The following is a 24,588-nucleotide window of genomic DNA, read 5'->3' as shown; positions in this document are numbered from 1 at the left end:
TGGTTTATTGTAAGCAAAGCTTCCAGAACAATAGAGGTAGAGAGGTGCTGTATGGAGAACTGAGCAGTTGGGCTAATTCTAAAATTGCTGTAATCCGTTGAAAGTGGGGGTCCACTATAAGTATTACTAAATAAGTGCCCTGCATCTGTAAAATGCAGATTAAAAGCAGAGCATACCTCCAAAGGATCTGAAATTACGCCATTACTACCATTTATTTGAGATGGTAGGGCAGAGGTGGAATTATTATTAAGGGCGTTCACTTCTTTCCAGAATTTAACTGTATTTCCCTGAGAGTAAGTTATTAAATTTAAAAAATAATTAGATTTAGCCTTTCTGAGAAAAGACGTGCAATGATTACGAATTTGCCGAAAGCAAGCCCAATGAGCAGGGTCTCCAGAACGCCTAGCAAGCGACCAAGCTCTTTTCCTCTTGTTGAATAGGGTAGCTAATGTCGGTGAAAACCAAGGGGTAACTCTATCCCTGATTCTCAGTTTTTTCACTGGAGCATGTGTGTCTACAATAGCAACAAAGGTTTCTATAAAAAACTCTAGCGCCATATCAACATCAGTAAATTCAGAAATTAAGAACAAGTTACTATTAAAAATGTCACGTAAGAACTCTTGTTCGTTAAAGTGCTTAAAGCTTCTCTTAGAGATCACCTTAGATTTTGTCCGTTGTAATCGGGCATTTTTTATGCACCCAACCGGGCAATGGTCACTAACACCTAACTCAAAAACACCACAAGCAGAGATCTTGTCAGCCCTGTTAGAGAAGATAAGGTCTATCAGGGTGGATCTTGAATTAGCCATTACATTTGGCCTAGTAGTTTCCAGGACCATTTGTGATAAATTCAAGTAATTTGTAACTTCCTTGAGGTGTTCAGAACCAGCAACCAGTTCTGGTTCCAATCACCTAAAACCAAAAGCTCCCCATCCGAGCGCATGGAGAGCATGCTAGCTAAAGTGTCTATAGAACCTGGGTCTGCAGATGAGGGTCTGTAGATACCCACTACAACCAATGATGTTGGTTGTAGTGGAGTGGCTCTCACTGAACCTTCAGTGAGAGCTACTCAAAGCGCTTAGGGTGTGAGACAGCATTTAAAAGTGTAGTGGAAAGATTGGATTTGGTATAAATACATACCCCACCACATCTACCTGATCTGTCGGCTCTAAATAAATTATAGTTTAAAAGAGACACTTTAGAGTCCTTGATACTTTTTTTGAGCCATGTCTCACCTAACACCAGAATGTCCGGATTAGTCTGCTTAACAAGTAACACTATAAAATCAAAATTAAGGATTAGACTCCTAATATTGTAGTGAATAATCCCCAGCCCTTTCCGATTCTTAAATGTCAATTTGGAAAATGCTGTGTCAGAATTTGGAGTAGGAATGATGACTGATGGCTGAATGGGAATATTGATTAGGTTGAAGTCATCAACAGTATGGACACAGTGCATGGTGTAACTTGAGAATGTAATAGACAGGGGGGTTTTGGGGGAACAGATATATGACACAAAGGGCTTGATCCACATGGCTAGAGCTAAAAACTGAAGAAGGGGTTAAAACAATTGGAACGCGCCGCGCTTCATATCAAGGATTAATAGCAATGTATTTAATACAATTGTTCCGTAGAGTTGAAGTGCCCCTACTATTTGGGTGCACACCATCTTTCCTGTACATACTATGGATACGCCAAAAGTAATCAAAGTTAGAAACTAGAAGATGTGCTCCTCGGAGCACAGGTCTCCGCCAGTACTGTTCCTGATTAATCCTGTCTTAAATGTTACTTGATTAATCCTGTCTTAAGTGTTACTCCGCCATTTCTCAGCCATTTCGTGATTACTCCTGTCTTACCTCACTTTGAAAGAGACTAAGACTCTTTCAAAGTGACACATCTATTTATAGGCCGCTGATACGTCATGCGTCTCACTAGCCAATCAGAGCACACTCTTTCAACGTATTGTCACGTGTCACATGAGGCTTGACCAATGTTAGCTTGGCCGGGGGGGAGACAATAAAGTCATATCCTAGGGCATTACAGAAATTCTGAAGCCACAGATGAAAGCTATAGATTCGGCTAAAGTGTTCAATTTTATTGGAAAGTGTTGGAATGGGGCCCGATACAATGCATCGCTTTCCCAGTCTTTCTATTGTGGAGCATAGTAGTTCCATGTCTGTTCGCATCTTTGTGGAATGTCTAGCCATGACGTCATTCGTACCCACGTGTGTAATGACAACAGTGACAGTAGGATGCAAATCAACAACAGCTGGAGCTAGTGCAATCATGTCTGATATCTTTCCTCCGGAGAGGCAGTAGGTAACAGCACCTGGGAGGACTAGATGCCTAACCAGGGAATATAGATAGAGTTATGGCACTAGACCTTTTCTAACGACCGTTGCCCAGGATAGGGGGGCAGGCGAGGATCCAACATCATCCAGGGAAGGCTGTACAATAGCCGCAGCGGCGGACGATGACTGCCGGCTACCCCCGGGTTCGGCGGCGGCCAGGCGGGAGCACAGTGCTGACTTGCAGCAGGAGTCCCTCTATCATCTCCTCGATGGAACGAATCTCCACCTCCAGCTTGGCGACCTCCGTTTGTGGCGCCATTGGCACTGTTAAAATAACAAAGACACAACCAGCGAAGGGACAAGAAAATGGCACCAGGCAGCGGAGAACCAGCGGCAGTAAAGCAGCTGTATGGCAGGAAAGGAAACTTACACGCTCGGGCCCCTTTCGGAGCTAGACAAGACTGAGACTCACCTGTTCTCTCAGATAGATAGCCGGACAAGACTGACAGACTCACCTGTTCTCTCAGATAGATAGCCGGACAAGACTGACAGACTCACCTGTTCTCTCAGATAGATAGCCGGACAAGACTGACAGACTCACCTGTTCTCTCAGATAGATAGCCGGACAAGACTGACAGACTCACCTGTTCTCTCAGATAGATAGCCGGACAAGACTGACAGACTCACCTGTTCTCTGAGATAGATAGCCGGACAAGACTGACAGACTCACCTGTTCTCTGAGATAGATAGCCGGACAAGACTGAGACTCACCTGTTCTCTCAGATAGATAGCCGGACAAGACTGACAGACTCACCTGTTCTCTGAGATAGATAGCCGGACAAGACTGAGACTCACCTGTTCTCTCAGATAGATAGCCGGACAAGACTGACAGACTCACCTGTTCTCTCAGATAGATAGCCGGACAAGACTGACAGACTCACCTGTTCTCTGAGATAGATAGCCGGACAAGACTGACAGACTCACCTGTTCTCTCAGATAGATAGCCGGACAAGACTGACAGACTCACCTGTTCTCTCAGATAGATAGACAAAAGTCGGGGCACAGATATCGTGCAGGGGTGTTCTTCGTCAAGTTCAGCATGGGGGCCCAGGTGGTGAGTCTTTGATCTGTGTATGCAATGGACCGTGTGTGTGTGTCACTGTCTCTCCTTCCTTACACTTAAGTGTCAAAAGCAACCGTTGAAAATGACAGATTGATCGAGAGGTCAACTATTTTGCATATATACATATCTATGCATGGCGAAACATCACATAGATATACAGTATATATAGATGAGTGACCAATACAGCTAACGAACAGGCCAACCGCCGGTACTCTGCATATATACATATCTATGCATGGCGAAACATCACATAGATATACAGTATATATAGATAAATACCAACAGTTAACCTGCTCATCAGCTTCCCCGGTCACCCTGCCATAAGTCTAAGCACATTCATTTAACAAAGGTTAAAGGCAACATTACATACTTCGACATGAATGCTTCTACAAGTATGAACTTAGTATAGACACTTAACATTATACTACTGTATCTATATAATACTATACTATCTCAATTATACTATACATTTGCTATCATACTATTTCCCTCCTTGACCTGCCACCCGGCGGGGCACACAGCATAGGAATTTTGCAGAGGCCAGGGTGCCACCCTCCTTGACCGTTCACAACATGTAATAGGAAACACAACAAAACAACTTTCCTGTGCCTTATGCACAGGTCAATCGACATTATTCTCGGGCTGTACAAAATTGTACAATTCTCTTCTGCACCCAATGACCTGTTTCAGAGAAATGGAGGGTTAACGACAGCAAAAGTGTACACGTCTCTCCTGCAAGCAGTCGACCTATTTTAGAGAAATGGAAGGTTAACCACAACATAAACACGCTTAAGTCTTTCGAACCTCCCCACTACCCTTGGTCAATCAGTGGTATCCTGGCAAAGGGAATAAAAGTTCGGTCAATGATCAGCAAAGACATTGGATACATTTTGCGCCACGATTGATGATGTAAAGTATGGACTCTTTTGAAGACAGTGTAGTTTTCAGCCAGTCCACCGCAACTGGCAACAAACTGCAAAGCAAATGTCAGCAATGTATGAAATCACTTGACATCCATTCTGCAACCAAGACCCGGCATGTTCTCATAATGTACACCAAAGCACTGACCATTAACATAACAGGGAGATATTCTGAGCACCACAAACAAACATATAGTTTCGCTTTCGGTTTATCACATCAAAATAGCATGACAGAAGCCACCAAGTACACCACCCCGAAGTGTGCACCCTTCAGAGGCCGTGGACCGTGCAGCTACTGTCTGTAGTCATAAATGTTCTGCCAAGCATCACCCAACGTGCTTGTGAGCCTCTCGACAACACAGCCTAACTCAAGTGCTACCTTTCAATTCACGTCACTTAATGTTATAAACTTATCTTGCTATGGTTCACCCTGTCCACCCTGCCACAGTGTGATCAATTTATCGCTGCAGAAATCCATACTCTTCTAATGTTGGAATGCAACCTGTTTATGTTTCTCTTCGCTTAAATAATTGTATTATTTTGCCCACTTGTGACATAAAAATACTGAACACTTAAGCCCTATTTTAGCTATAGCCAGGCTGTTCATCTGCAGTCCGATCCTTTGAGGGCTCCATCATGTTGCCTTTGCTTTGGCCTTGTGCCTCCAACATCTGCAGGTTGTCCTTTTCCATCCTTGTGTGGTACGAATGTCTCTGCATTAATGTTGAGGCCCTTTTCAAAGTAGGATTCCATTCCATTCAATTTCTGAGAAGCAGCACTCCGCACCCTTGAGCCAGAGGTTCTCAAAACATTCAGCATTGCCACCGATGCGGCTATGTCTGCTTCAAGCTGAAGTTGTTCCTTTAGTTTTCTTATATGTGAGCTTCCTGTTCTTCTAGAGCATGCTTTTGTTCAAGCAACTTTTGCCGAGCCATTAAAGCAGCCATTTCAGCCTCGGCTTTAACACATGCAGATGCAGTAGAGGAAACCTTTGATCTCATTGAAACATGAGTCTTGTTGCTAAGGTTTGATATGCTGTCATATGGTTGAACATCCTCCTGAGCATCATAAACATTATGTGACTGAAGCACAGTCATTTCCACATTTTCCAAATTTTCCACATCCCCATGTTCTCCATTTTCCTCCTCAGCAGCCTCATGCTGCTGGGGCCTTTCAGTAGGCCTGTTATGAGCCTCTAGCTGGGGTTGGCTTGGTGGTCCTCTGGCTACTGAGAACCAGGCGTTAACATCTTCAATGCATCCATCTTTATATTTATTGACCTTTGAGAACCAGTTATTTTGCTTGTTCATCAAGTGGAATAATAGTCATTAAAGAATCATGCAGTGCATTGTCATTTTCAGACACTTTCATCAAGGCATCAAGTTGTGCTTTAACCAGTGAAACATTTTTCTCATCTTTCATGAGCTCTTTAGAGTTATCAGAGCTTTTGTTTCCTCCACTTTCTTTTTGCGTTCCTTTTGGATTGATTCGATTTTATTTGCCAGGGCCTTTTCAGTGAGGTTTATTCTCCTTTTTTCCCCATGTCCTTTTTTCCAACATGTGAACCAACTTTTGTTCCACTCATTTTGAATAAACAACGAAATGATCACAGTCAGTGAGAATCCAATACAAAGCCACATAAACAGCCACAGCGATCGCAAAGAGAGCAGCCAGCGCACGTTAATCGTTTGTCACACACACACACACACACACACACACACACACACACACACACACACACACACACACACACACACACACACACACACACACACACACACACACACACACACACACACACAATAAAAGCTTGGCCCGGCGGGCCGCGCACACACATCAGTGTATTCAAGTTCACCACAATGACAGTTTCCACTCAGCAGCAGAACCAGCTCAAACTGTTCCAAACGAACCAACATGGGTCAACAGCAGAACCAAAAACGGGTCGGGTTACGTTACCGCTCGTCCTCCGTGATACGCTCCATTCCGTGGTGTGTGTGTGTGTGTGTGTGTGTGTGTGTGTGTGTGTGTGTGTGTGTGTGTGTGTGTGTGTGTGTGTGTCCGCGGCTCCGTGCGTGCCTGCGTGCATGTCATTCCATTGTTTGTTTGTTTGCATGCGTTGCTCGCTTGCTCCGCGTCCAACGTGTGATTTTTCGTGTCCTTCCGTGGCTCCAATCCGTCTCCTTTGTGTCACTCTTTGCTAACAAATGTATGGCGACTACCAAACATATTAGTCACCGAGAGGCTATATCGGGGGGAAAGTTTACTTGCCAGACGCGCTGCTTGTCATTAAAATCACTGTTCCAAGGTACTGAGTTTGTTCATTGTATTAAAGTTTAAAAGGTATTTCATTTAGCGACATCATGACATAGTGAATAGTAGGCTATACCGTGCGGTTAGCAAAGTTGGACTTCCCCCATTCACCCCCTCTCCATTTCAGTGATAAAAACCGCAGGTGAACAGCTGACTTTACTACCACTGTCTGACTGACGTAGCACCAACACCACGTGACCTCTTTGTGAATGACATGATCAATGAATCAATTAAAACCCATAACAAGCCATTATAGCTGCCTATAGACCCCTTAACAGACGACGTCATACTGGCTGCGTGCAGCCAGTATGCGCGCAACGAAACCCATTATATCAGGTCTCGTTAGGACGCGTCTCACTAGCCAACACACACAAGAGGGGGTTGGGGTGTGCTGAAACCAGTGCACCCCGAAACAGGTTGGGAATTGATTGCGTGAAACAATCACCTGTGCGTCCAGGCTCAATGTTAGTAAACAAATAATTGGTCTATACCTGTCACCAACAACGGTGGCTCCTTACGGATCGTCACAATATATGCTAAAAACGCACTGTAGAATAAAAAACAATTAAAAAACAAGTTGGAGTTGAAGTTGGAGTTGGTGTTTAATAAAACATGAAAATGACTAGGACAACCTTTTCGATCCCATTAATTTCAATTCTATGTTTTTATAGGCATTTCTGCAGGCTTTGTATAACGTAGTGGTTCTACAAGCAAGCACATCAGTGCAGGTGGTTTCAGAGTTACTTCTCTGAAACAAGAGTTACAAGGTCTTATACATTTATTGTGAAAAAAATTACAGCAATTCATTGATGTGAAAAAAGGAAATTTACTTTTACTTTTACTTAAGTATTTTACGTGTTTTTAAAAGCATACTCTTGATTACTTAAGTACATTTAAAAGCAATTACTTTTATACTCTTACTCGAGTAACATTTTGACTGGGCTACTTTTACTTGTAGTGGAGTAAATTTAACCAAGGAGTATCAGTACTCTTACTCAAGTACTGGGGTCGAGTACTCTGTCCACCTCTGTCAATATGAGCTCTCCGGTGCACATGACCTATTGAATTTGATTATTTTTCATAACTGATTAACTGTTGCAGTTGTTTAGTTGATGTATATATATATGACAGTTGGTTTTTGGAACCGACACAATTTATTTTGCTAACAGAATTGCTTATTAGATTGATGCTGCTTGGCCATATTGTTGTTAGTATTCGTACATTTTTGTAGGGGGCGCTATAATACCAGCTTTCATGAGGCCTAGAGATTTAGCATGGTGCATTGTTGGCATTTTCTTTCAGTTGAAATCTATCTCCGGTTGATAAAGTGACTTTAACCCTGGTGTCCTAATGCATTTTCACACTCATCTCTGTATGGCTTTCTTTTTCTTGACGTCCCTGCAGTGAATGGCAACGTGAAGGAGGAACCCATCGACAACAAAACCTCCCAGCAGATTCAGGAGCTTGTGGCCACGTTGACCAATCAGTCTGGCCTGGACATCATCCGTATCCACAAGCCTTTCCACACAGACAAGCCCAGAATCCAGGGACAGTGGCATCCTTTCACCAACCCACCACCTTCTATGGCCCCAGTTATACCTTCTATTGGCCCATTCTATAGGCTCAGTTATACCTTCTATTGGCCCAGTTATACCTTCTATAGGCCCAGTTATACCTTGTATAGGCCCAAATGTAATTTCAGATATCTGCAATTAGTATTATGACTAGGAACAATACAATTACAGATATCTGGTGACAGGTAGATATTACGCCATTTTAATATAAAAAGTGTCCATTGACTATCTAGAATTATATTTGTGATATCGCAAATAGAATTTCTCCTAGTTAAAACTGTATTCTTACTAGTCATAAAGTAATTGCAGATATCTGTAATTACATTTAGACTAGTCAAAACCGCATTTTGACTAGTCAAAACTGCATTTTGACTAGTCAAAACTGCATTTTGACTAGTCAAAATCCTTATTACAGATATCTATAACTACATTCTTACTAGTAGAAATAGTATGGCAAGCAGTTTTAACATTTAATAGCTAGCCTGGATATCTATAATTCAGTTCTTCCTGGTAGTTTGTGTGTGTGTCACACACACACACACACACACACACACACAGAACGTTGACGGTGAACACTGACAAAGTCAGGTATAGAGCAGGATCGCGCCGCTAAAAATCACACCCAGTGTGAAGAGAGTGGTGCCTTTGAAAGTGTAACTGGTTGCATCCTTGTGTTGCAATCAGCAACAATATGTTGTCACGTGACACGTGACTACATATTGTCACGTGTCACGTGAAGCTTGACCAATCAGCCGTGCTCAAATATACGGACGGACGGACATACGGACACAGTTAAATGTAGGAGTGGTTGGCACCACTCAAAAATCACACCCTGTGTGAAGGAAGCGGTGCCTTTGTTGAGCCCTGTATTGATGTTGTCATCAATGTTTGTTTATTGGACAGACACACACCCGGACAGACACACGGACACCCGGACACACGGACACACAGACAAAGTCAGATATAGAGCGGTTGGCACCGCTAAAAATGGATGATTAAAAGAATGAAAAGAGAGAAAACTGTACAATAAGGCTCGCCCCCCCTTTAAATGACGTAGTTATGGATATCTAAAATGACATAGTTTTGGATATCTAAAATGGTAGTTTGTCTTAGTAAGAACTGCATTGTAGATATCTGAAAGAGTACATCCTCTTAGTAAGAATTCTATTGCAGATATCCAGAATGTTGGTTTTAGATATCCAGAATGCAGTTACGGATATCCGAAACTAAAAGCCCAATACACATGAATGGGAAAAGTGACGTCATTCCTCCTAGGAAGAATGACGTTTCGGATATCTCAAATGACAGTTCCTCCTAGGAGGAATGTCATTATGGATATCCGAAACGTTAGTTTTGACTAGGAAGAACTGAATTATAGATATCTAGTATACATATTCAGTCTAGCTATTACATGTTAAAACAGCCACTTGTATTTTTTTTACGGATTTTAAGATATCTGAAATAGAATCTTGACTAGGAGAAATTAAATTATAGATATCTTGAAATACAATTTATACTAGTAAGAATGGCATTATGGATATCTTTAATTACAATTATGACTAGTGAGAATACAGTTTTGACTAGGAGAAACGTGTTTTTGGCTATCTAAAACATATTACAGATAGGAGCATGGTTCGATTAAATGTTAAAACGGCTTGCCATACAGTACTTGAATATAGATGTAGTTTCCAACACTGCTGGTGAAAAAACACTGATATCATAAGCACGTTTTTTCTACATCTAGGCATATTACAAACAAAAGAGTAACAAAAAACCTTTAAATTAAAAACAAGACCAGGAGACCTGGTTCTGCCAGACCCAGAAGGAACAAATTCCTAGTAGGCAACACACCTACAAACCACTTTATAAGTTAAAAGTATAAATCATTTTAGGCATTTTGTGTATAGGGGTATTTGGTTGTAGATTTGTGTATAGGCTAGACCAGCAAACCTTCCAGTCTGATTACATTCACCTGTCCCTTGTGAGTCAGTGCACAGAATATGGGCAGAAGGGCTTTGAATCCAGCATTTCATAAGTTTAGGTAATTTACTATCCTGCTTGTGTAGTAATAAACCTGTGAAATAAGTTATGTAGAACAACAAAATTGCCTAAAAGTAATCCAGCGGACAACAGCAATAAGTTTTAAATGAATTTAATGCAATCAACAACAAAAAAGCCACCACTTTATAAGTTAAAAGTATAAATCATTTTAGGCCGTATTAACGTTTTGTTGGAATTAAATGGGAATACAGCATGGTGAGGTGTATAGGGGTATTTGGTTCTAGATTTGTGTATAGAGTAGACCAGAGTACCAGAGTACTCTTACTGGTCTAGAGTAGACCAGCATACATTCACCTGTCCCTTGTTGCCCCTGGTGGTTGAAATCTGAAGCGTTCCTGAATGGCTGGGGAGGAAAAGAGGGACGGACAGACAGACAGACAGACAGACAAAGCCTCAGACCTCCTGGGTCTAGCAAAAAAAACAACAACCTTTGGTTGTCAATGTGCCCAACGTATGAGATCATGTCATTAGTGTAAAAAAAAATAATTTAAAAAAGAACTGCTCCAAGCCTGGGTATGCAACACATCTTTATTGAAACTGAAGCCACACCAATTTACAAACCAAGGAAACAAGCTTTTTAAAAATAATAAAATGTTTTTGTTTTTTTTCTTCGAACCCAAATGACGAACAAAAAGAGGGTGGGGGGGGGGAGGAGGGGGCTGCGAACAGGGACTCCCAGCGATTGGACCAGCGGTTTGCAGATGATTATGTTGTGTTTTCCATACAAAAAAATAACTTAGTGAAATCTTTCAAGTTTACAGGAATATGCGAACACAGGCTCGGCTAAAAAAAAGAAGAAAAAAAAAAAAAAACCATGATAGGACTTTTACAGCTTGGCTTGTGTTTAGACTTTAAACATTTTAATCTTCTCATATGATCAAAGCAGGAATACTTTGATCAAGGAGCCCATAAACAAAAAAGAGACCAGTGATGAGATAAAAAAAACAAAATGACAACAGAACATAGAGTTATCTGGGGCAGATGCATTCTGGATGTGTGAATTCTCAGTGGTGATGTTGTGAGGGTGGCAGGAAGAGTGGGCACTAAGGACGAGTGGGCACCTCGGTGTAAAATTGGCTATTTTTGCCAAAATGTTAACACAAATATTTGGAAAATTAAAGTAACGTTAAGTATACATGATTAGAACATACTTCAACATTCGCCAATTAACCCATTAAGACCTGAGGCCGCTTCTAAACATTTTCTAAATCCTAACAGTTTTTCGGAAAAAAATATTTAAAAAATATTTTCACGATTTTTCAAAAATAGCAGATATACAAGCTCATAGCGCGGCACTCGGTGCCGCGCTATGAGCTTGTATATCTGCTATTTTTGAATAGCCAATGAAACCTAAAGTGACACAGATGCGATCCAGGTCTAAATGGGTTAAGGCCTAATATTTCTACAATTGCAACAAATTGCTACAAATCCTGTTTCCAATCCAATCATTCTGGCCACGAACAATAAGTTGAAGGATATATTTTGGTCATAATAATGATGTACCGTGCATGTTCACATCATGTATACTTTACATTACTAAGATTACATTTTTCAAATATATATTGTTTTTAACATTGTGGACAAAATAGCCAGTTTTAGATCAGGGTGCCCACTCCTCCTCAGTGCCCAGTCTTCTTGTATCCGTTGTGAGTTAGTCAGTTAGTCACAGTCAATAAGGAACAAAAGGCCGTTCAGGAGCGCATGGCCTGGCCGTTGCCTCGAGGCGCTCCTCTGGGGCCCTGGCTGGTTCCTCGCTTGTAGTTCTGTTGGTAACCGTCCTGGAGGAACACACACACACACACACACACACACACACACACACACACACACACACACACAAGAGCATAATGACATTGGTTCTTAAAGTGGGGTTTATATTTTGCTACTTAAAAGACAAAAGACTTAAAAACAAGTGAATACAAATTTTAAAAAGCCAATAACCCATTGAGACCTGAAGCCGATTCTACATGTCTCCTAAATCTCAACAGTATTCTGAAAAACCTATGTTTCTATATCAGTGGTGCTCAATCTTTTTCATGTCACGAATATTCAAAAATAGCAGATCTACAAGCTCGTAGCGCGGCACTCGGTGCCGCGCGACGAGCTTGTATATCTGCTATTTTTTAATAGCCCAAAGTGTAAAATAATGCTTTTTAGCTCAAATCTAAAAATGACACAGTTTCAGGTCTCAATGGGATAAACTCTGCATTGCAACGCTAACGCTCAGTTCTTTTTGGCAAGCATCACCATTGTACTACAAAGTATAAATCAGGCTTTACCCAGAGCCCCTTTCATACCTCCTGGTGTTATTATCATTATTATCTTCAAAACGTTTCATACCCGCTGGTAGTTGCCGTTGGGGTAATCCCGGGGTGCGCTGAACTGAGTCTGTCCGTATCCAGAGTTTGGAGTGTTGGCGAAGGGAGGCCGGTAATCGTAACCGCCTGCAAAACAAGAATTTGAAATGTTATATTACAATTACATTCGTTTAAACGTGGTATTAAAAGGGAGAGAAAAAAACTACCCAAGTGGTTTGTCATGGTCTAGTCCAAACATGGGCAACTGGCAGCCTCTTCACTTAATGTGGCCCGCAGATTAATATCGGAATACTGATATATTATTGATTTCAGCTGCTATAATTGCAAACATGACCTGCTTTAATTACTTCAGTCTATATTAGTAGCTTAATGACTAGTATTAAAATTCTATCTATAGTCTGTCCAATGTATTTGTATTTAAGTTCATAAAGTTAACATAAGTGTAATTAAATGCATTTGAAATTAAATAAAAATGTTACTTTTCAAGATTCCAATCTAAAAATAGCAACAAAAAGAAATCAAGATTCTGATTCAAAAGTAGCAAAAATAGCTACAAATCTACAAGCACAAAACTTGAAGCTACAAATCTACAAGCACAAAACGCGTCGCACTGCGACGCGTTTTGTGCTTGTAGATCTGCTATTTTTGCTACTTTTGTGTGACATAGACTGGCCCGACAGTATATGCAACGTGTCCCTCTGGAGTGACTGTGGAAATATAGTGGCCCTCTCCATCATAAAGTTGCATCACCCCTGGTATAGTCTTACCTCTGAAACCGTTGGATGAGCCTCTGTAGCCGTTGATCATTCCCCTGGCGTTGCGAGGTCCACCGCGGGACATCCCCCTGCTGTTGTAGAAGGACTGAGGTCTGCCGAAACCCGGGTTCTGCTGGGACGCCTGCGGATGGCCCGCTGACTGGTCTTGGGAATGGAAGGCACCAACTACTGAACATATACATAAAGCACATTCAAGCAACGACTTAAGTCTCGCTAGACGAGATTGAAATCTCGAGATTTCGATCTCATCTAGCAAGACTTCTGTTTTTTTTTTTTTGACAGTGTTCTGTCAGATCTCACAAAAAATATATAATAATTTTATAAAATATGTAGTGAGGGTCCCTGCTTCATCTCTCTAAGGTAAGGGGTCCTTGGGCTGAAAAACTCTGAAGACCCCCACCATTTAGCATTGGTGTGCTTATAGTCAGGTGTGCACATAACCTTTTTGGTCTAGTTCTCAGGGGAGCACCTGGATATGTTACTTGGTGCAATAAATAAATACATTTTGCCGCAACACGCGATAAAAGAGGGATACATGGGTAACTTGTCTGCTCCTGTTATCAATTGTTTGCACTATGTTGATGTGCTCTTTGCTTTTCTCATGCTTATCAAAAAGCTGGGTGACTGAAATTCTTTGTCCCTGTATAAAAGGCGCTGCTTTTATCCGCCAGATTGGGACGTTCACGGCATATTTTGCACCATCACGGTGCGTTCATCATGGGTGACGAGTACCTGTAACGCAGCCAGCAGCGTGCTGCGTGCGACTGACTGTGTCAGGATTCGAGGCCACACTCACACACATTCACGTGCAGCATGCGTCCCCTCCCCCCTCCCCCCTCCCCCCTCCGCCCCATGGGTGTGTGTGGGGCGGACGCGTGCTTCAGCGTGAATGTGTGAGTGTGGCTTCAGGAAGTAAATTCCTGTCCCAGTGGTCCAAACTGTTGGTACGCGAGAGAGAGCGCCTCCCTTCGTCTGATGTGCCGCACAGCATGCATTTTGACCACACATGCGCACCAGTTATGTGCACCCCTGATTATAGCAGTAAACCCAGGTTTAGTGCTGAGCAATTCACCAACAATATATCGAAACCTATATAATATCTTGCTCATGTAGGTTAATCGAATAGGAATAATCGAGACGCAGGTATTTTTTCATAACTCAACGAATAGACACAAACAGAATAGATTTTTTACAATGGACTAAAGCGATTAGTAATTTGTTGTACAATGGTGGGGTATACAAAACTGTGAAAATAGCCATGAGCTAGCTGCGTTCACTATTTTTTAAGACAGTGGTTCTCACCCTTTTCGGAATCAGGGCCCACTTCAAAATGTTAAAAACCCACCCATCTGTGTTCTAAATCAGGGGTCTTCAACAGGGGGTCCGGGACCGCTAGTGGGTCCTCAGAGTTACTACAGGGGGTCCGCCAAATCTTTGTGTGATAGGATTTAGTTTTTTTACATTAACCACTTGAACCCTAGATTCCTTTTCTGAGGGGAACATTAGCCGAAAATAGCCGATCTACAAGCTCTCAACGCCTCGCGCTGCGAGGCGTTGTGAGCTTGTAGATCTGCTATTTTTGACAAACAGGCTATAGGTGTAGAGGGAAAAAAGAGCAGACTAAGTAAAAAAAAAAGCTTTAATATGAAACACAATTTTATACAATATAGAGTAGGGGGTCCCTGCTTCATCTCTCTCTCAGCTAGGGGGTCCTTGGCCTGAAAACGTTGAAGACCCCTGTTCTAAATTGCTCAATGGAACACATTCATTTATTTTTCTAAATATTAATGTTATATCATAATATAAAAATCATAGTGTTTTGCCAATTATTTTGCGGTCCACTTGCCCCACAGGTTGAGAACCACCGTGTTAAGAGTTTTCGGGGGGAAACGGTGTAACTCACCAGACTGCAGCTGTTCTGACGGCATGTCCACCTGCTCCACAGGGAGCGGCTGGGATTGGCCGTTGAAGCCCTGGCTGTAACTGTTCTGGTATTGGCTGGCCGGGTTCAAGGCCTCCGTCTCATTGGCTGGAGGGACCGGGGCGTTGAGGTTGAAGACCTGTGAGTGGGAAAAGAAACAGACAAAAGGACAGGATTGTGTCAGAACGGAATGCACAGGGAAAGGTCATGAGGGTCGTGGTGGGCTCATTGAAAAGTTAAGACCATGGATACAGACTATAGCAGCGGTTCGCAACCTTGGGTCCGGGGACCCCCAGGGGTCCTTGAAGGGGTTCCAGGGGGTCCCCCAGCAAAATTAGTTAATATAGCATCAAAATCTATTTAATCACTTTAACCCAGTTTTATAGTTCAGCTGTTTGAAAATAGTACATTTTGTAAAATCTTGTGTTCAAAATATGTTTGAAAACAATTTTTAAAACCTTGAGAAATTGTGGAAAATATATTTAAATCAACATTTTTAACAACACAAATCTTCTCTTATAGGGGTCCCTTCTTTCCAGGTGGGGGTCTACAGCAAAATACATCCATTTTGGGGGAGGCCTTGACATAAAAATGTTTGACATCCTCTGCACTATAATAGAGCCACGCAGTCTCACTAAGATCTCATTTCAGGATTCATGTTTGTTAACACATCGGGTGCCAAACAAGGTAAAAACAGTGTTTTCAAAGAGTAGCGCATAGGTGCCGAACACGGTAAAAACCGCGCTATCAATCCTTTTGTTTTTTTCGTTTTTTTCTACAAGGGGGGGGGGGGGGCTAGCGCAGCTCTGGAATCACCCACTGTGACTCTGAGAAAGGAGGGACCGATGGATCACGTGCCAAAAAAAACTGTCTCCCGTCCGCTCCCATTCTCCTTGCAAAAAAAATCCATATTTCCTTAAGGAAAACAAGTCCCGTTCGATCCGAGATCACTCCGCCGTGGTGACTCGCGTGAGAGATTTTATTGGTTCAGGCGTTATAGCCAGGACCATCCACCATCGTGCACGCATATATTGTTTACAATCGGGTGCTCGTCGTGGAGTCTGCAGCCGTAAACAGCGTAGCGTTACAAACGGTGAGATCTCTGGCACTCAACGTCACTTTTTTTAATAAAACTCTCGCACCGGATGTGTTAAATGAGGAAAAGCAGGGCAAAGTCCACAGTCACTTACAATGCATGATGGCCTTCTATTGTCCATAAACATAGCAGCGTGTTCTTTTATTGAAAAGTCAGCTATAAGGCAACATGCAACCAGACACCTCTCTCAGAATGCAACATAAGCACCATGACCCACTTTAATAAGAGCTTAATTATTATACAGGACACTCTACAGCACTGGTTCTTAACTCATTGAGTGCCAGAATTGACAGAATTATTTCTGGCTATGTTGTCCCAGTGCCAGAGATTTTTTCAAGGTAAAAAAAAAAGTGCTTAGGAAGCGAGATACAGCCCTTTTCAGTTATAAGTTAAACAAGGAGTGGATGGAGCTGCAAATCTTCAGATAATGATATCTTGGGTTCTATGTTTTTTTTTTTTTAAACATTTTTTTCAAAAACACGTCATTGGCACGTTGCGCCATAGCGGTAAAAACACGTGAAACACGTTAATGGCACTCAATGAGTTAACTTAGGGTACGGGGACCACCAAGGGTCCAAATTGACCCTTACGGGTCCGTTAAATTAACGCTTAGGATTTTACAGTGTAGATTGGGGGTCCCAAACATATAAAATAAAATGTGTATTAAATGGGGGCATCGTTGCTGTTGGGTGGAAACCTCATGTCAAGAACTGTTACTTCAGGACTCAAATTCAACTAGAAAAAGTGCTCCTCGGAGCACAGGTCTCCACCAGGTCAGGTAGGTTATTGTGGCCTCCTGGTGGCGCTATAATAGGCCAATGTGAAAAGGGTGCCATTTCTTCTCAGGCCCAACATTTCACGGACATTGCACACTGTGTTCATGTTTTGAGGCATTTTGTTCAAAACGGACCAATCCTGCAAACTTTGGAAGCCACTGTTAGCCAATCAGGATGGAATATGGAAAATCGGAGAGATCCGTGTTGATCACATGACTATAGAGATACTGTGTACCGATTTGCGTGACGTTTGGATAAAATCTGTAGGAGTAATATAAAAAAAAAGGGTTTTGCACAAATCGGCCTCCTGGTGGCGCTATAACAGGCCCATGTAAAAAAAAATTGGGGCAGAGGTGCTGAATTGGCATCCAGGGAGTGTGTGAGCACAGTTTCGCAGCGACCGGGCCAACGGTGCCGGAGATTAGCTGCTCACAGACAGATGGACAAACGGACGGACGGACAGGGTGCTAAACACACTCCCGCCATGCCTTTCGGCCTGGCCAGTGGCGTGCACAGACATTTTGAGGGGCAGGTGCTCAAGTAAATTATACTTTTTTTTTGTTTACTTGGTCTGCTCTTTTTTCCCCTCTACACCTATACCTCTTTGCCAAAAATAGCTGATCTACAAGCCCACAACGCCTCGCAGCGCGAGGCGTTGTGGGCTTGTAGATCTGCTATTTTTGGCTAAAGTTCTCCTCCAGAAAAGGGATGCTAGGTTTCGAGTGGTTATGGTAAAAAGAAAAAATCATATCACATAAAGATTTGGCGGAGCCCCTGTAGTAACTCTGAGGACCCCCTAGGGGTCTCCCGGACCCCCTGTTGAAGACCCCTGCTGTAAACTGGGAAAAAAAAACTTTTTTTTCTTCTTTTTTTCAAAAGGGCACTTCTGGTCAAGAGGGCAAAGGGGCAGGTGCTCTAGCACCACCTAGAGTCTATCTGTGTACGTCCCTGCCTGGCGGAGACAAAAATAGGAAAAAAAAGCTGATCTACAAGATCAAAACGCGTCGCATTTGCGATGCGTTTTGAGCTTGTAGATCGGCAGTTTTTGCCATTTGCCTGTGACGCTGTAGTTTGACGTTTCTGCCCGACATCAACGACATCAAACTGGGGGGGTCCCCCGCCTGAATGAGCGCTGTACGGGGGGGGGGGGGGGGTCAGGCGGCGTTTAGGGTCAGGGGTCTTACCGTCTGCATGGACTGGAATGGCGCTGCGTTGACGTTGATCCCGCCGCTGTGGGGAGGGGGAGGGGCTTTGGAGGCCGGCTGGAACGCCGGCGGCGTCTGTGAGACCGGGGGGAGCGCCGTGGAGGGAGGGGGGGGCTGCTGGTCCCCCGACGCCAACGACATGGAGGGCTGAACAAACACACACAGAGACACCATGTCAGATAATACACCAAGGACACACCCACAAATAATATATGGATTATTTCAACCTAACACATTCACCGCCAAAGACAGATATATCAGTCTTTTTTTTGGGGGGGGGGGGGGGGGGAATGTCCAGAACCCAAGATAACGTGATCGGAAGATTTACTGCTCCTTTCACTTCCTGGTTAGCCTCGATCTCCAGCCACAGAGATCCAGCCACACCACAGACCATGTAGGGTATTGTATATGACCCCAACCTATTTGAAATTTTTAAAGTTATCAAAGCTAAAAAGAATTGAGCCTCCGGGGGATGTTACAATGATGATATGAGTGAGGCTTCCTGTCAAACACTTTGAGCGCACTCTTGTAGAGCTGTTCTATGGGTTTGAGAATAGTCACGCCTGTGAAACAGTATTCAATGTGTGATAGGATCATACAGTGAAGACACCATCTTCCAGCATTAGAAAGCCACTGGCGAAGTAAGTAAGTACCGGTAAGTAAAAATGTATTTGTAGAGCACCTTTCACAGACATTGAAAGTGCTTCACAAGCATATCAATAAAAGAATCCTAAACAGAATAAAACAAAATCGCCATATAATAGCAAATCAACCAAAAAGAGTCAAAGAAAAACAAACAAACTCATAATAAGGGAGAGAGGTCTCAACACACAGGTCAAGGGGGAGAGTACTCCATAGCCTAGGGGAGAAGCTCGCAAAGGTGCGATCACCTTTGGTCTCTAAACCCATTAAGACCAGGGACGCATCTGTGTGTCATTTTCAGATTTATTTGGGCTATTCAAAAATATCAGATCTACAAGCTCATAGCGCGGCACCGAGTGCCGCGCTATGAGCTTGTAGATCTGATATTTTTGAAGAATCTTGACAATTTGTGCCAATCTTGGAATACATATATTTTCAAAGTGAACATTTGTAACTCAAATCTTTGGTGCCGGGGGTCCCTGGAACAACATATTTTGAGATGGGGGTCCGCGGCCAAATACATATCATTTTGGGTGGTCCTTGACATGGAAAAAAGTTTGAGGACCACTGATACTACAGCAACATACGTTTTTTTCGTTTTTTGTTAGGATTTAGAATAACATTTGTAGAATCCCCAGAAGCAAAGATTTGAGTTAAAAATGTTAGCTTTACAAATAGATAGATTCAAAGAGTTGCACACATTTTCACGATTTTTCAAAAATAGCAGATATACAAGCTCATAGCGCGGCACTTGGGGGGGTTCCCAGCTAAATGATTTATAGGAACCAAATGGACCCTTATGGGTCCATTTGGTTCCATTTGCACACTCTCAGAGTTAAATTAACATTGATTTTACAATATAAATCGGGGTCCCAGAGATAGAAATGCCATTAAATGGGGGGCCATAGTCGTAATGCATGTCAAACTGGGGGTCCTTGAAATTAGTTGAAAATAGTTGAGAATCACTGCTAGAGAGCCGTAAAAGAAAATCTCTTATGGGGCGGGGTCCCTGGCATATCTTTTCAAATGGGGGTCCGCAGGCTTATAAGTGTCAATTTGGGGGTCCTTGACATGAACAAGTTTGAGAACCACTGGACTAGCAAACACTAACTCAGGACTGCTGAATCGCTGCCGTCCACACAGCCTCCTGTCTTCATCAGGGTCTTGAGCTCTACAGTGTTGTTAGCTCCACTGTCACACTGCATTGTGTCTACATAGGTGGTGCATTGTGTCTACATAGGTGGTGCATTGTGTCTACATAGGTGGTGCATTGTGTCTACATAGGTGGTGCGCCTCTTTTCCCTTCCTAGCTGTGCCTTGGGTTGGCTACCACAGTGTCAGTTTGCTCACCACCAGTCCTAGGAACCCGATAGTGCCCAGCCAGCCTCATCCTTCTCTCTCTCAGACCTCGTCTGACCTGTGGGAGGCCCCCGCAGAGGTCCACACCAATGATTCACAATGCAACCAGTTCCAATCCCCAAACTAAGCCGACCTGCAACGGGGCAATTCAGACCGCTGCAATTTCTTGCAACAGTTTTGTTACAACAGGCTGAGCTTAACACTTTCTGTTTCAAATTGTCACAGGGGCCGTTTAACCATTAACTTCCCTAATCTGCAGTTGAGCTTGTTAAGGTGTTGTAACATCACCGTCAACTGAGCCACTCCCCTGCTCAACATGTTTTCTTCACAACTATATAAATGATAGTGGATCTACAAATAGCAGAGTCCCCCAGGGGTCTATTCTTTGCAAGTTGGCCCCCATCCTTTCTCCCTCTACACTGTAGACTCTACAGCAATGATCTCCGCCGAAATTTTGACCAGAACAGGGACGCTAGTGGTCATGTAGTAAATGTCCATACATTCCACCAGACCTGGGGGGGATTCTTTTCCTACAGAACGCAGGCCCTGAGACAGCTCATTGACGATCCATTACAGAAAGGTGAAAGTAGTGAAGGTACGTTAATTACCTGGATTGGATCGATGGGTTCCGTTGCTGGCCGAGCGTCTGGTGTGTGAGAGGTCTGGAACATGGGTGGAGGAGTCGAGATGATGGCAACCTGACAGCCATGTAAGAGGAGCAACGGTTAATCAAACTTATCCATTTAATCCATTATAAAACTATCGATTTCAATGAACGACAATACATTCTTAACAGAACTGTATAACACGAGCTGTATTGCTTTATTTCATAACTTGAATGACGTTGGCGAACACGTTAAATATGCATTTTGGCCCATCACTAAACAACTCAACTAGCAGGCAGAAGGTCTGTGATAGAACCGTTTTTAAAATCTTCATCCTTATTAAAAGACTCAATTGAACCATGTAGCTCCATGTGGCTTTAGTTACTGGACCTTACAGCTTAACTCAATCACTGCCAAAAACGACTAAAACAACTTTTTGCCCATAGGCCCAGACTGCCAAGAACGACTAAAACGACAGTGTTTTTTTTGTTTTGTTTTTTGCCCACAGAACCAGGAGATATCATTTTTTGAAGATTTAGACTCCACTTCCTGGTTAACTTATGACTTTAAAAGCCTGTATCTCGGCTCTTTTTTTATACTATGTATTTTTGCCGAAATATGTTATTTTTAGCAGTGTTTATGAACGAACGAGAGGTTGCGATGGCATTTTTGATACACAGTGATAACCTCCGTGATTAGCAACCATCAGGGGATCGATAATACTGGAGATAAATATTCTGCGACTATTTTTCAGAAAATCTGAAAAATCTCTGGCAGTGGGCAACCACAGCCAGAGAGAAGTCTGGCAGTGAATGAGTAAGATAGAAAGGTAAATTATTTTCCCAACACAATAATATCCCCCCCCCCCCCCAAATGGTTCATATTGTAACATATATCATGCAGCTCTAAGGAGCCTGTTTGTGAACATACTCACTTGCGTTGGCTCAGGTTGGACAGGAACAGAGTTGGGTTGCGAGAGTCGAGATTCTGGGTGAACTGAAACGGAAAGGCAACGAGTGCATTAAACACACACATGTACTGTACAAAGGACACACTGTTAAAAGCAGTGGTTCACAAAGTGGGACCACCAGGGGTCCTTGAGGGGGTTTACCAAATGGCCCTTTACAGGACTAACTCTGAGAGTGTACAGATGGAACCAAATGGACCCTTCCGGGTCCATTTGGTTCCATCTGTACACTCTCAAGAGTTAAGGGGTTCCGTAGCCTAATGCATAACAAACTGGGGGTCCTTGAAAATAAAACGTTTGAGAACCTCTGTGTTAAAGCACAGCCAGTCGGTGCGTTCAGGAGAACCTCTGTATTAAAGCACAGCCAGTCGGTGCGTTCAGGAGAACCTCTGTATTAAAGCACAGCCAGACGGTGCGTTCAGGAGACCCTGTGTGAAACATACCAGGAGGACACATCTGTGGCAGGTCCATGTTGTTCTGGGCCGGTTTCATGGGCTGAGCGGACACGATGGCTGGATCGATGGGCTGCCCGTCAAACTCCAACATGGAGTCCTGAGAAAACACACACACACACACACACACACACACACACACAATCACTTACCATGCCGCACAGCTACAATACAATCACACTTTATTCGCATTAAAAAAAAATGTTAAAAAAATGAATAAACTAGAAAAAGTGCTCCTCGGAGCACAGGTCTCCGCCAGGGCAGGTAGGTTATTGTGGCCTCCTGGTGGCGCTATAATAGGCCAATGTGAAAGGGGTGGCATTTATTCTTAGGTCTTTCACGGCAATCGGACACTGCATTCATGATTTGAGGCATTTTGTTCCAAAAAAATGTGTTTTGCTAAATTAGACCTGCTGGTGGCGCTATAACAGGCCAATGTGAAGAGGGTGGCATTTCTTCCTCGGCCTCGTGGGAATGTGCGTGTGAAAATTCACAGAAATGGCACGCTGCGTTCATGATTTGAGGCATTTTGTTTAAAACGGACCAATCCTGCAAACTTTGGAAGCCAACCTTAGCCAATGAGGATGGACATCTGGAAAATCAGACAGATCCGGGTTGATCACATGTGATACTGTGTACCGATTTGCATGACGTTTGGATAAAATCTGTAGGAGTAATATCAAAAAATGGGTTTTGCACAAATCGGCCTCCTGGTGGCGCTATAACAGGCCCATGTGAAAAATTTGGGGCAGAGGTTCTGAATTGGCATCCAGGGAGTGTGTGTGCACAGTTTCGCAGTGACCGGGCCAACGGTGCCGGAGATTAGCTGCTAACGGACGGACGGACAGCAGGGACGTGCACAGATAGACTCTAGGTGGTGCTAGAGCACCTGCCCTTTGCCCTCTTGACCAGAAGTGCCCTTTTGAAAGTGCCCCTTTTTTCAGTTTACAGCAGGTCTTCAACAGGGGGTCCTCAGAGCTACTACAGGGGGTCCGCCAAATCTTAATGCGATATGATTTTTCTTTTTACCATAACCACTCGAAACCTAGCATCCCTTTTCTGAGGAGAACTTTAGCCAAAAATAGCAGATCTACAAGCTCACAACGCCTCGCGCTGCGAGGCGTTGTGAGCTTGTAGATCGGCTATTTTTGGCAAAGAGGTATAGGTGTAGAGGGAAAAAAAGAGCAGACCAAGTAAACAAAAAAAACAAAAAAAATTGACTTGAGCACCTGCTCCTCAAAATGTCTGTGCACGCCACTGACGGACAGGGTGCAAAACAGACTCTCTCGCCATGCCTTTCGGCCTGGTGGAGACGATAAAATAGGAAATGTTCCAAAAATAGCAGATCTACAAAAGCACTACCCCCCAACCCCCCCCATTTGTCATGATCAGATAACGGCATACTGGTGTGCTGCCGCCTCACCTGCATAAAGTTGTACGTCCCCTGCATCTGTGCCATCAGGTCCTGTACGACCTGCTTGCGGACCAAGGGGTCGGCGGGCGGCGCCACAGCGGAGGGTAATGTCATCATCGGGTGGGGGGGGGTGGTCTCCAGGGGGGCGGCGGGGGCCGGGGGAGGAGGGGTGGTCTGGACAAGGTGTGGCTGCATGGCACCGACCACCGCCTGGGAGGGAATGGAGATCTGAAACAAGACGTAACAGACAGACAGACAGACAGACAGACGGACATCAGGGGAAACGTCGCATCCAAAGCGCTTTTCTGCTTAGTCCTCAGGGACCTGTGCTGGTGCCGGGTTTCAATCCTACCATGTAGGACGAGCATTCATTCACCAGGCGCTTCAAACCTAAAATGGTAAACCCTCCCTCCAGAAATCTCATTTCCATTTGATTTCAGGAGTGAGTCTGGCCTGATTGCCCATTGTGGGAGTTTCTAGCGGAATTACCAACTAACCGAGCCAATCAGCGTCCTCGCTCATTGTTTTGTGATTGACAGCGGGGGTAGGCCAATCAGGTGGAACCAGAGTGGTTCACACATCATTAATCAATACACCTTTCATACAAGCTGCTCATTAACATCAAAGACAAACCAATTACTCCCGGTGATAATCACTGCAGCCTAAAGTGGCTTAATTGGACATCAAAGGCCCACTTGGACATCAAAGCTATATTACTCCCGCCCATCTCCGGCCCACAGCCAAATTGCCCATATAGGTCTGCAGGCCAGACTCACTCC

At 43.5% G+C, this 24,588-nt stretch overlaps 2 protein-coding genes across 3 annotated transcripts in view; one reads left to right on the top strand and one right to left on the bottom strand.

Moving 5' to 3' along the window:
• Positions 1-24,588, top strand: part of LOC311047414 (cerebellin-1-like) — an 878,463-nt gene that overhangs the window by 497,267 nt on the left and 356,608 nt on the right. The window lies entirely within an intron of this gene.
• The window catches only part of caprin1b (cell cycle associated protein 1b), a 29,028-nt gene continuing 15,227 nt past the window's right edge, over positions 10,788-24,588 (bottom strand). Inside the window, exons 10-18 of one of the 2 annotated variants that reach the window (XM_084060748.1) lie at positions 23,819-24,037; positions 22,387-22,495; positions 21,911-21,972; positions 20,980-21,069; positions 18,350-18,517; positions 15,276-15,432; positions 13,364-13,540; positions 12,619-12,722; positions 10,788-12,056 (exon numbers count right to left, since the gene is read on the bottom strand). In XM_084060748.1, the coding sequence (XP_083916874.1) occupies positions 11,970-12,056; positions 12,619-12,722; positions 13,364-13,540; positions 15,276-15,432; positions 18,350-18,517; positions 20,980-21,069; positions 21,911-21,972; positions 22,387-22,495; positions 23,819-24,037 (1,173 nt within the window). In that variant the 3' untranslated portion in view covers positions 10,788-11,969. The remainder of the gene's footprint in view (positions 12,057-12,618; positions 12,723-13,363; positions 13,541-15,275; positions 15,433-18,349; positions 18,518-20,979; positions 21,070-21,910; positions 21,973-22,386; positions 22,496-23,818; positions 24,038-24,588) is intronic. The other variant, XM_084060749.1, reaches the window with a different exon arrangement.

Source organism: Gymnoscopelus microlampas, assembly GCF_963454915.1.
Source record: "Gymnoscopelus microlampas genome assembly, chromosome: 6".
In the NCBI taxonomy this organism is placed as follows: Eukaryota; Metazoa; Chordata; class Actinopteri; order Myctophiformes; family Myctophidae; genus Gymnoscopelus; species Gymnoscopelus microlampas.
This window is presented reverse-complemented; position numbering and strand designations above follow the sequence as displayed.